At 39.8% G+C, this 12,784-nt stretch overlaps 1 protein-coding gene across 1 annotated transcript in view; it reads left to right on the plus strand.

Moving 5' to 3' along the window:
* The window catches only part of Slc30a9 (solute carrier family 30 member 9), a 64,930-nt gene extending 52,601 nt beyond the window's left edge, over positions 1-12,329 (plus strand). Inside the window, exons 12-17 of the mRNA XM_026785244.1 lie at positions 739-810; positions 1,257-1,364; positions 2,946-3,111; positions 7,045-7,174; positions 9,587-9,700; positions 11,410-12,329. Of these exons, the coding sequence (XP_026641045.1) occupies positions 739-810; positions 1,257-1,364; positions 2,946-3,111; positions 7,045-7,174; positions 9,587-9,700; positions 11,410-11,454 (635 nt within the window). The 3' untranslated portion in view covers positions 11,455-12,329. The remainder of the gene's footprint in view (positions 1-738; positions 811-1,256; positions 1,365-2,945; positions 3,112-7,044; positions 7,175-9,586; positions 9,701-11,409) is intronic.
* Positions 12,330-12,784: the final 455 nt, after the last annotated feature.

Consider the following 12,784-nt stretch of genomic DNA (forward strand, 5'->3'; position numbering starts at 1 on the left):
ACAGAGATCCTCCTGCCTCCACCTCCCGAGTGCTGGGATTAAAGGCAGGGCCACCACCGCCCAGTTTGTGACATAGTTTCTAATATCAACATAAAATACCTAATTCAGTGTTCTTTATCTCTGAAAGATTATTACTTTCTGTATTTGGTATTCCCGTCATCCATATTTTTAAAAGATTCATTTGTTTGTTTATTATTAATTAATTTTGTGTAGGTGTCTGTGTAAGTCTGAGTGTATGTGCGTGTGTATGTGTGGGTACCCACGTCTGTGGCATGCAAAGGCCAGAAGACGGCACCAGATCCCTGTCCTCAGAGCTGGAGTCACAGGTGTTTGTTCTGTGAGGGCCGAGATCTGAGCTCTGGTCTTCTCACCTCTAAACCATCTCCTCAGTCCCTCATCCACTTTTAACATTCATTCGATTTGTGTTGGTAGGTTATAATTGTGCATTTATGGGGTTAGACCTCCAAAGATGGGAGGGTCAGAAGTGATGATTCTTAGTGAGTGCCACCCAGTTGTGGCTGGTCGATTGGCAAAGGCTGTTGCTGTAGTAATTATGTTTAGCTATTATGGTTTGAAATAGGAGATTCATTTTGTTATAATGGCTAATTACAGTCTTGATGGTGACTGTTAACATAGATTCTCATTGCCCACTCTGGTGTTCTATTTGTTTTTGGAGGGCTCTCTTTAAAGTTGGAGACATGAAGTTTCTTCCTTGCTAATAGGGTGTTTCTCTTTCAGCAACACTTCTTGTTGCCATAAACGAACTTCGCAGGAGTGCTCAGGCCAAAGGAACATCATTTTATAAGTATGGTATGTAGTTTAGAACCAGGTATTTATTTTTTTCTTTTGTCCTGCTGAAAGTATTTAGTGCTATTGCTTTGTTGCTAAGAAGTGATATAAAACATGTCTCACCGTCTTCTGTATGTGGCTCTCAGAAAAAAAATTGTCTCTGTTAAAAAGAATTTTTGAGCATAGGGATGGCACATTTGAGCATAGGGATGTTTTCTGAGCATAGCAATTTGACTTAGGTGAGCCATTATATTTCTGCATATACCTGTATAATTCGGAAAGATAATTTTACTATCTAAGTTATTATTAACATTTGAGATAATAAATAGGGTTTTAAAAACTATAATCTGAATATATACTTGTGTTAATAGATTGATTTTGAATGGGTAGTTATTGAAATGGCTTCTGGTAGCGTCAAATTAAGATTTCAAAGTTCTCTGTTCTTGTCTCTTGCCACAATGATTAAGTCATGGAAAGTCGTGATCCCAGTACAAATGTTATACTATTGGAGGACACTGCAGCTGTCTTAGGAGTGGTAATAGCAGCCACCTGCATGGGCCTCACCTCTGTAACAGGTAAGTATTTCTTAAACTATGTGTGATTTTCTTCTATGGGGACTTGGTGTGCAGATTTCTCTGAGTTAGATTTATTATCTTGAGATGAGAAGTAAAGGAATTAGTAGATTATTGTAACCTAAGTAGCAGTGAGTCAAAGTTGGGGTCTCTCTGAACTCTGACCCCCTTCCCTATGACAGTACTTTTGGGATTTACTAATGGCATGTGCCATTAAGGTAATGCAGAGACTTAAACACATATGCACTGGAGCTCTTGTTCACATGTCTTCTTGCTTCTGGTACCAGGAATGACCTCTGCTGCCTTGATAGGCCTAATTTTCGTCAGGTTCTGCCCGCTCATTTTAGTAGCTTGCCAAGTTTTTTGAGTGCTAGAAGGCAGATTGGAACAGAAAGCTCATTTTGTTTTCTAAAAGAAGAATCATTTGAGTGTTCAGCTTGTGAGGTCAGATTCTCTTGGGATTAACATCATCCATGTGTTCTCATTTATGTAAAATCACGTCAGATGATGAGTTGCCGCTGCATTCTTCAGTGGAACTAGGATGCTCTGATTGACCTTTACCCTGCTTTTGGTCATATATTATTGATAAGCACCCCTACCTCACCCCAGAGGGTTGCACTGTATGACCTAGCTAGCCTAGCCCTGTAGATCAGGCTGGCCTTGAACTCAGAAGAGGTCTGTCTGCCTCTGCCTTCCAAGTGCTGAAATCAAAGGCTATGCTAATGACTAATGACCACTTCTTTTAACTTTTTATTTCTAAAGAGCACTATTTAATTTTGGATTCCATAATTGGAACTCTTATAATGGATTATGCTTTACAAGTAGATCAATTAGGAGAGATTAATTTGTTTTTTGTTTCATATACTTCGACTACATGTTAATAAAACTAGTACACAGTTGATATTTTTAGTAAAATAAAAGTTTTATATTAAGAATTTTAAAAGTTAAATAAGGGCATTGAGATAACTCAGTAGATAGAGGCACTCAGGGCCTGAGTTTATTCCCTGGGACCTGTGTAGTGGAAGAAAAGAAACAGGCCCCCAATAGTCTCCTGACCTCCATGCACATGCCACACCAACACTAAAATGATTTGGTTTTTGGTTTTGTTGGGTTTTTTTAAGTTTTTTGGGTTTTTTTTTTTTTTTGAGACACAGTCTCACTATATAGCCCTTGCTGGCCTAGAACACCCTATATCAGCAGTTCTCACCTGTTGGTCAGTGACCCCCTTGGGTCACATACCAGATATTTACATTATGATTCATAATAGTAACTAACAAAATTACAGTTATGAAATAGCAATGAAACAATTTTATAATTGGAGTTACTGCAACATGAGGAACTGTATTAAAGGGTCCCAGCTTTAGGAAGGTTGAGAACCACTGCTCTATATAGACCCAGCTGGCCTCAAACTCATTCTCGAAAATGCTGAGGTTAAAGGCATACACCTGCCCCTGCTAATAGTAAGACTGCTAGCAGCTGTTAAAAGAGGTAACTAAAGGAGCCAGGAGTGAATGTCAGAAATCTTGGTTGTTTCCTCTTTATAGCTCACTAGAATGATAGAAATGTTTTGGTTTCTTCTTTCAGGCAATCCACTGTATGACAGCCTGGGTTCCTTGGGTGTGGGCACCTTACTAGGTGTGGTCTCAGCATTCCTGATCTACACTAACACAGAAGCACTCCTAGGAAGATCTATACAACCAGAGCAAGTGCAGCGACTTACTGAACTCCTGGAGAGCGACCCCTCAGTAAGGTCAGCCTTGTCTAATGATGCTCTCTGGTGTCTCATACAGTGAACTGTTCCTCAAGGGAAGAAAGTATATGTAGGAAACCCCTTGTAAGTTTCCTTTATTCAAACTTAAAATAGGAAAGTGTTTATTCTCTTCCCTGTTTCTGTTGCTGTAATAGAATACCAGAGAGCAGGTAATTTGTAAACAAAACAGGCTTATTTAGCGCATGATTCTCACACATTCTAGCAGGAGTCTTAATGCTGCTTGAACTCAAGGTGGAAAGTGAGGGCATATAGAGCAGAGAGAATGGCGGGGCGGGAGCTGATTTGAGGCAGCTGGCTCCTGGAACTAATGAAATCCTAAGAGCAAGAAATCAGTGTCCTCCAGAGGTGGCATTAATCTACTTGTGAAGGCCCCACCCCACACCACACGTAAGCCATGCTGAGGACACAGCATGAATGTGCATACAATGTTATAATTGAAACCCTTGAACTTTAAAAATTGTCTATGTTTGAATTAGTAAAACATTAGTGGTTATTGGACTTATATCCTAAAATCTATATATTTAAGTTTGCAAGTAATTAGTTAGATCATAATTTAAAGTTGAAGTTGACTATTTCATGTGAAATAACCCATTCATACTTTCTCTACAATACTAACATTGTAGAGTGAGTTGGGAAGTCTCCTCCTGCTGGGTGCAGCATGTATGAAGAATTGACACTTGTTATATATTTTTTATTTTTATCTTTTTATCTGTGGGGGACATGGTATTTTGTCCACATGTATGTCTGCATACTACATGAGTGGCTTGTGTTTGTGGAGGTGAGCAGAAGGCATCCTCTGGCACTGTAGTCACAGGTGACTGAGTAAGTGTGTGGTGCTGGTGCTGGGATTTGAACTCGGGTCCTGTGGAAGAACATCCAGCGTTCTAAACCTTTGAGCCATCTCTCCAGCCCCTGTCAGTAACTTCTTTTTCAGTAAAGCCACCTGGACATGAGCTTTTCTATATGAATCAGGTTTTGTTTTTTGTTGTAGTTGCTATTGTTTTGGTTTTTTTATATAATTCCCTTACTTATTATAGACAGTTACACATTTTTTTTTCCTGTATTACAAACCTTGGGCCTCGAATCTCCGGGGCAAGTGACTCAGGTGATGTTTCTTACTGGGCTACTTTAGAAGTTTCTGTTTATTTTAGAAACCTTTCTTTATCATGTGTAATATGTGGGGTTTTTCCATGATTCCTTTGAAATATTTTTCCTTAAGGTTCATAATGCCACATCTTTTGTTTCTGATTATATTTGCTTAAGTCTCTACCCCTACCCCTCGCCGCCATTATTTAAAAATAATATTTGTCATTTTGGTTTTATTGGCTTTGTTTGCCCATCCTCCTTTTCATTCATTTCTTTAATCGTTACTCCCTTCCTTCTGGCTGCCTTATGTTTAGTTTGCTCCTCCCCGTTGTCTTTAGGTGGTAGGATAAGTTTTCTAACTGACTTGGTACCATTTCAAAGCAGACATTCACAGACAGAACTTGTCCCCAGCCTCTGCTCTCTCTATACCCAGGATTGTTCTCCTGCAGCGTGTTCTCTCCTCTCATAGCATCTTCTCATTCTGCTTGTTTAAAATTTCATTTTTATTTTTTAATTAACATATAATAATTATATGTATTTATGATATTTCACTACATTTGTGTAGCATCTGATGATTAGTGGATCAGATCCGTGGGTATTCTTTGTGCACTTGAAATACTCTGTTAGACAGGGAGTTTTTTGTAGATGTTAGTAGGGTTAACTGGCTTATCGCCTTCAAAACTCAGTCTTCCTACTGATTTCATGCAACATGAAAATATCTCGCCTTTGTCCATTTTTGTTTGTTTTGGTGCAATTTTGCACTATTCTAATTAAAAGCTAGTAAAAGAACTCAAGCAAACGTGAGTTGTGTCCAAGAATGAAGATACATGGATGATATCTTTGGAAACTAGCAGTGTTGATGATCGAAATTCATGCAGTTGCTTTTTTTTTCTTTTTCTTTTTCTTTTTTTAATAGTGTATTAGTTACCTATTGCAATCTGACATCTAGTTCAAAGCTTAGTGGTTTAGGCACTGTCTTATTATCTGATAGTATCTGTAGTCAGGGATTCAGGCTCTGCATGTGTGGCTCCCCTGCTTCAGTCTTTCTCACAGACTGTATGCTGCATGATTGACTTGTGTCCTAGGAAAGGAGATGATTGCACGCTTTTTGATGTTGGCAAGACTAGATCCTTTGCCACATGATGGCAGTGTGCTTAGTCAAAATGTGTAAATTGATGGGTACTCATTGAATGTGAACAAGAAAATAGTGACAGACACCTGCCTGATAAGGGAGATGACATTCCATCACTTTGCTAGATTCTCTTGGTGGCTTGCATCTGAGGAGAGGGGATCACACAGGATAGAGGAGGCACTGATCAGCAGGAAGATCTTAGAGGCTGCTTGACACAGAGAGCTTTCTCTCTGCTGTTAGCTCCAAGGACATAAGGAACCACATCAGAATAGCATCAGCCATTCTTTAAGTATTAAACAAAGAAAGACACGTCACAGTACTTTGTGAGGGCAGAATGCAAACAAATGATTTTATTTTTAACTTGAGTGTCTGTAGCTTTGGAGCCATTGGGTCATTGTTCTCATGTCATCCCAGGAAGTTAATAAAGCTTCTCGTGTGGATTAGAAATCGTGGACTCAGTCAATTCCAGATCACTCAGAAATTAGAGTCCAGGGTTGTAATAGCATGTAGAGTTTTCAGGATGCAGGCTTTCTTTCTTTCTTTTTTTTTTTTTTTTTTTTTTTTTTTTTTTTTTTTTTTTTTTTGTTTTTCGAGACAGGGTTTCTCTGTAGCTTTGGAGCCAGTCCTGGAACTAGCTCTTGTAGACCAGGCTGGTCTCGAACTCACAGAGATCCACCTGTCTCTGCCTCCCGAGTGCTGGGATTAAAGGCGTGCGCCACCACCGCCCGGCCAGGCTTTATTTCTTATGTATTATGTAAATAATATGTATTTCTTAGATATTATTTCTTATGTAAAGAAAGCAGATTGGACTGATCACAGGTAGAGGCTTCTCAACAGTTCCCTAGGGGGGATTTGCTCCTTGGGGGCTAAGGTTAGAAGGAAGCAAGCAGTTGATGCTTCATCTGCACGCCCTTCTGGAAGGGAGACAGAACTGTGCAGTAGACTCCTGGAGGCGAGGAGCCCTGGTGAGCCAGGGCACTAGCTGGGCGGCCTGAGAAAATCACCTCTGTAGATATAGATGCCGCCTTATGATTGGTCTTGGAGCCATTCATTCCGTGACTGCCTTCCTGCCTGTGCCACATTGAGCTTGAGCATGTGCTCATCATTGCCCTCATCGGCCCTGCGCATTAGTTTTATTCAGCCCGTTCTAACAGTAACTGCAGGACTGAGAGACGCTGCATACCAGCCAGCACACGAGCAATGTACACCTGTGGCGGAGCTCGCTTGCTCTGCTGTGCACTGGCGCTGGTTTGAACCTTATGACCACAGAAAAGGAATGGAGGGAGGGAAGGAAGGAGGGACAAGGGAGGTTTGCATACTCAAAGATACTGTTATCAACAAAAATTTTATTTTTATAAATGTTGAGAAATTATTAAGTAGATAGACTATGGGACGGTTTATAAGATTAACTTTATACTGATTAACTTGGTACTATTTTGGAAAAGCACTTTAGAATTAGTAATTTTTTTAATATACAAACTTTATAACTCATGTATGTAAATTATTATAAAACAATATTTATTATGCTTATTCTTTTGTATGGCATTATGCACAGAAACCAAACTAGATGGTCAGTCTTAGAAAGTGATGAGCTTGGTGGAAAGTGGTCTGCAGTGTTGCTGGGGAAGCCGAATTCTCTGCCGTGAGAGTATAGATGTTACACTCAGCCTTACCCGTATTGTTATTAATCACAGGGCAATCCATGATGTTAAAGCCACAGATCTGGGCTTAGGAAAAGTCAGATTTAAGGCAGAAGTCGATTTTGATGGACGAGTTGTTACACGATCATACTTGGAAAAGCAGGATTTTGACCGCATGATGCAAGTAAGTTTCTGTAGTCATCGTCTTCTTCTGTAGCCCACCATTTTAAAGTCTCTTTTTGTCTTAGTGTCTTAGAGTCACTTCAACTGTGAACTTCTTAGTTCCCAAGTCTGTTAGAGAACTTTTTTATAGTGGGTCAGAGGAGACAGCCAAATGAACAAATGTAATCATTAAGTTGTTAATACTTGTTACATGTTTTATGTAATCTACTCTCAATAACCCTGTATGGTGATGAAATAACAGGTTCTAACAGACAGACAGACTTAGCAGATGAATTAAGTTGTCTAAGGTTTCAGAACCAGGAAGTCACATGAATCTGATCTTTAACTCCAGATCTATACTTTTTATTAAGAATACAGTAGCGGGGCTGGAGAGATGGCTCAGTGGTAAAGAGCACTGAGTGCTCTTCCAGAGGACCCGGGTTCAATTCCCAGCACCCACATGGCAGCTCACAACTGTCTGAAGATCCAGTTCCAGGGGATCTGACACCTTCACACCAGTGTACATAAAATAAAAGTTAAATAAACTATAAGAAATTAAAAAAAAAAAAAGAATACAGTAGCACACCTGCCCACTTTGCTGTTTTATTTTCTGTGAATTAAGTTACCAGAATCCAAAACTGTTGAGTAGAAAAATAAGTGTAAACTTTAAATTGCGTTTCTGAGTAGTTTGTTGGTTCCCAAGACATGAATGTTCCTTCCCTTAGCATAGCCAATCTGTGTGTGCCACTCAAGCTGAGCTGGTGCAGGAGAGGAGAGGTGTGTTCATTTAACTTGTATATTGTTACAGTTGTATTTTATTATTATTGTTAATCTACTATGCCCAATTAATTGATTCAACTTTATCATTGGTATAGATTTTGTATATGAAAAAAAAAATAAGATGTTTAAGATCTCTGTGCTGTTGGGATAAAACCTCAAAGATAAAGGGTAATGCTGTAATTTAGGAGACAATTTGTAGAAGCCAGCAGTGATCAGAACAAGTATTACTTCTTGGTTTGTCAGATCTTAACACCTGCTATGTAGGTTGAGTATCCTAGATAAAAAATACTAGGGAACTGAAATGTCCGCCATTTAATCTTTTTTAAATAGTTGTACACATTGAGTTCTTAATCCAAATGTCAAAAGGCCTGGCGTTTGGCTTTGTTGTTGTCCTTTTGTTTGTTTGAACCATGGTCTGGTGTAGCCTAGGCTGGCCTCGAACTCCCTGTGTACCTCTGAATAACTGAACTTCTGCAGCTCTTGCTCCTCCTTCCTAGTGCTAGGATTTCAGGCATGTGACACCACGCCTAGTTTATGTATGCTGGGGACTGAGCCCAGGGCTTCATGCGGACACTCACCAACCGAGCTACATCTTGCCCTAGTGGTTTTGAGAGTCATGTCAGTGCTTACAGAGTGGTAGACTTCAGAAGAGCTTGGATTTTCAGATTTGCCGTACTAGTTAACTCTGGGGATGAGAATGAGATTTAGCAAAAAAATAGGCTTAAACTGTTTTTTTAATGATTTCTTCCAAGACCTTAGACAAACACAGTATATGTTTTTCTAAAATATGAATCTGAAAATACTGTTTTCCATATTAAACAGAAACAATGCTACGAACTAGGTATGGTAACACAAAACTATAATCCCAGTGCTGAGAAAGCTGAGACAGGAGGATCATGATTTTGAGGCATCCTGAGCTCTATAGATTCTATCTCAGAAAGAAAGGAAAAGAGGTGATGCCTGGTGGCATTTCATACGTGTGCCCTAGGTCATGTGTAAGTGCCCTGGGCAGGTGTGGACAGCTAAATTTAAGGTAGATGAAGACTACTAAGCACCTGCTTTAACTTGCGTAGATAGCTCCAGGTTATCCTCCAGAGTGTGCTCATTCTCTCCCCATTCAGGATGGCAAAGGTTCTAGTGCATAGGGTTTTTTTTATAAAGGACAGAGTCTCACCACGCAGGGCTGGGGTTGACCCAGAACTAATTATTAGGTCAGATAGCCTGCAACTCAGAGAGATCATGTGACCCTACCACACCCAGAGACCTTGAGTTCTCTATCCCCCGTTTTTACCTCTAGAGCTGGGCTTCCTGAGGACTATGCCAGGTCTTCTGTGCTATTATTTATCATGTGTTAAAAAGTCTTTCTTTTATCACTTTATCATAAGAACATTCTAAAGATTTTGTGACTTAATCCACTTTGAATTGTTTACTTGCCATACTGAAGTAAAGGTTAGCTTCTTTATTATTCCAGAAGGCCGTACTTGGGGAAGAGTCTTTGCCTTTGCCTGCAGCTGTAGTGCTTTCCCTGCAGAGCACTCTTTCTGAGCTGGTTAGAAACAAGGGTTTCATTGCCTTGGCCTAAAGGAGATATATATATATATATATATATATATAATTTTAAAATTCTGTTTTTCTGCTTTCATTTTCTTTATAGGAAATTCAAGAAGTAAAAACTCCTGAACAATTAGAGGCCTTTATGCTTAAACACGGAGAAAACATTATTGACACTCTAGGAGCTGAAGTGGACAGGCTCGAGAAGGAGCTGAAAGTAAGATAGAGTTGTCAGTAATTGTCTTCTGATAACAACAGCTGCTTTGGGAGTCCTTATTCTGTGTAGATACCATGCAAAGTGTGTCATGTGTGTATGTGTGTACTCTATTCTATCCCATAAAGTAATCTGCAGGCAGGATTTGATAGGTTAATGACACTCAGTCAGTAAAGTAGGGAATAATGGTATGAACCCCTTGTTCAACTTCAAATTCAGTATTTTTATCGCTGTTCTTCCTAGCTTGCATTTAAGGTAGTAAAAGGTATTTTGTCTTTAAATAGAAAACATTTCAAAAAGATTCTAGAGAAAAATCAAAGGAAAACTTGAGATGTTAGTCAGAAGCAGAAAGACTGGGATATATACTGATCATGCCTGTGCTTGCTTCTGTCTGATTGGAGGCGGTTACTTTATTAGCTTTGTTACTGCTAGTATTGCTTCAGATGGTTTTTGAAAAGGCTTACTTATTTTTACTTTATATGTATGGATGTTTTGCCTACATGTGTGTCTGTCTGTGTACCATACGTGTAAAGTGTCTGCAGAGGCCAGAAGAGGGCACCAGATCCTCTGGAACTTGAGTTACAGATAGTTGTGAGCTACTTGAGGCCTCTTGGGACTGAACCTGGGTCCTCTGTAAGAGCAGTAAGTGCTCTTATTTACTGAGCCGTCTCTCCAGTTATTTCACCTTTTTGCAAAAATGCTTGAGTAGAAAGGAATAGAAGCCAGTAGCTGTCTTAATAGAAAACAGTTAGATTTCCTTATCTGTCTCTGCATTCAGTCTGTGATGCATTTTCATAATTTTGATTAAAGAACATGAAGTATTATTCTACTTGTTTGCTGGCTAATCTGAGTCTAGCCTTAGGGTTAGAGAAAGCCTTGTGTGTGCGTACGTGTGTGTGTGTGTGTGTGTGTGTGTGTGTGTGTGTTTAATCACTTCATTGTAAAGAACTTTCAAATAATTGGTCATTGTGGCATATGCTTTTATTCCCAGCAGAGGAAGACAGATCTCTATAAGTTTAAGGCCAGCTTCTTCTATATCTTAAGTTGCAGGAGAGCCAGAACTATGTAGAGAGACCCTGTCTCAAACAAAGAAACAAAATCCCAACAACAACAACCCAAAAAAAAAAAAAAAAGAAAGAAATCACATAGTTAAATTAATGTAAGCCACTCAAGCAAGCACTTGTGCCGACCCAGAGCCTATACATCCCAGTGAACGTTTGTGTAATTACAGTCACCATTGCGAAGCTGGGGGTGCTTCCCTAGCAATTACATTTTAATTGTGTGTGTGTGTGTGTGTGTGTGTTGGGTAAGGACAGGCTTAGTTAAAAAACTTCTCTCCACTATTAGCACACTGCTTGCCCTCGACTATATGGACAACTAAACTATATCAAGCAGTGTTTTAAATGTTTTAGTTCTAATTGGTATTGTTTTGCAGTGATTTTCTTTTCACTGTGCAAAGGGGTATTAGGGTTTTTGGTGCTTCCATGATTGACATATACGAGATCTGTCTTTGTATTAGCACATGAACAGACTCAGTGAGGTGAGGTTATTTCCTGTATGGTTCATAGTATATTCACCTTGATAGTTTTCTTATGCATAGACTTCACTTGATAGGATAGTAAATGCTTTTAGTTGCTCTAGCAACCAGAAAGAATTTAATAATGGGGTGGAGGGTGTTGCTGTGAATAATGTGGAGTTTTTTTTCTTTGCAGAAACGTAATCCTGAAGTTCGGCATGTAGATCTAGAGATCCTATAGGTCTGATGAATGAGTCACTTGGGACATAGAGACATCTTCCTCTCCACTGAAGGGGAACCGGTGCCGTCCAGAAGCTGTGCTTCTTAAGATGGATGGGATATTTCATGTGCTGAGCAATTGAAGAAGCCACAGAACTAAAACTCCTTTCTTCTAATCATGTCTTCATGCTTCTGTAGGGACCTTGGCTGCTTAGATCACCCACAGTTCTCATTTTAGCCAGTCTGTATCGACCGTGAATCATGTTTCCTTTCTTAACATGGTAAAGTAAGTGTTGCCCATGGACTTGTAACTTCGGGTACCTCTGAAGATTTTAGTCCATCGAAGTCTTTAATCTTGAATACTCTGGCTAAACCGTGTTGTGTGGTTTTCAAACAGTCACCGCGTTTTGAGGTCTGTCTTTCCTGCCCAGTTGGGAAAGTATTTCTGTATACTTTGTGGTGTCCACCTGAACACTGAGAGGCGCACTCTCCTAACTTCGTTATCCACAGATGTTCATTCCAGAAATGGCGCAGTCCTGAATGGAGTCCTGAATGACGTTTCAGCATCTTCTGGATCATAGTAGTTGCCACTTTGTAAACTTTCTTCTTTCTCCTTTATTTTTTTTCTTATTTGGCTTAATTTTTGTAATGTTAAAGACACAATCCTAGACGTATGACTCCTTTTTTAACTGGCTTCAGTGCCAGAGTGTTTATTTACTGGGAATGATGCATTTGTAAATGTCCTAACTTTCTGTAAAGTGGACTAGAAGTATTTATAATTTTACAGACAGGATAGCATTTTGTTTTTAATTTATTTAAAAGAAGGCACTACTTATGTAAATCTGAACTGTGGGATACTTTTTGCTTTGAGGGAGAAGTAAATCTCTTACACTGAAACTCGTGTGGTGGTTTTGTGTGCTGTCGGGGCCAGCTGTGTGTCCTGAGCATTAAGTCGGGCACTGAGCAGAGTTCATTGCTGTAACACATTATGTAAGCAGATAGCTCGCTGTTGACTGTGAGGTAGCAGGGGAAGAGATGTTCAGTTTAGTAACTGAAGACTCAGTGAGAAACTGCAGCTGTCACCGCCCAGACAGCTCAGAGATGTGCGAGCAGCGAGCGCCGTTCATACGAGCAGTGGCTGCTCTCTGGGCGAGAGCGCTGGGGGCGCAGCCCTGACAGCTCTGAGTTCAGTGTCTCCAGACTCTCTGAGATGGAGGTTTGTGAATTACAGAAAACTGTAATGTGGAAACAAAAATAAACCTCTGCTTAAAGGATATGTTAGAGTAGTTTTGATCCAGAAATGACAGTTGGTAGGAAATTGAGGATTTATGCAGTGCTTTGTGTAGCTGTAG

The sequence above is a fragment of the Microtus ochrogaster genome, linkage group LG1, assembly GCF_000317375.1.
Source record: "Microtus ochrogaster isolate Prairie Vole_2 linkage group LG1, MicOch1.0, whole genome shotgun sequence".
Lineage (NCBI taxonomy): Eukaryota > Metazoa > Chordata > Mammalia > Rodentia > Cricetidae > Microtus > Microtus ochrogaster.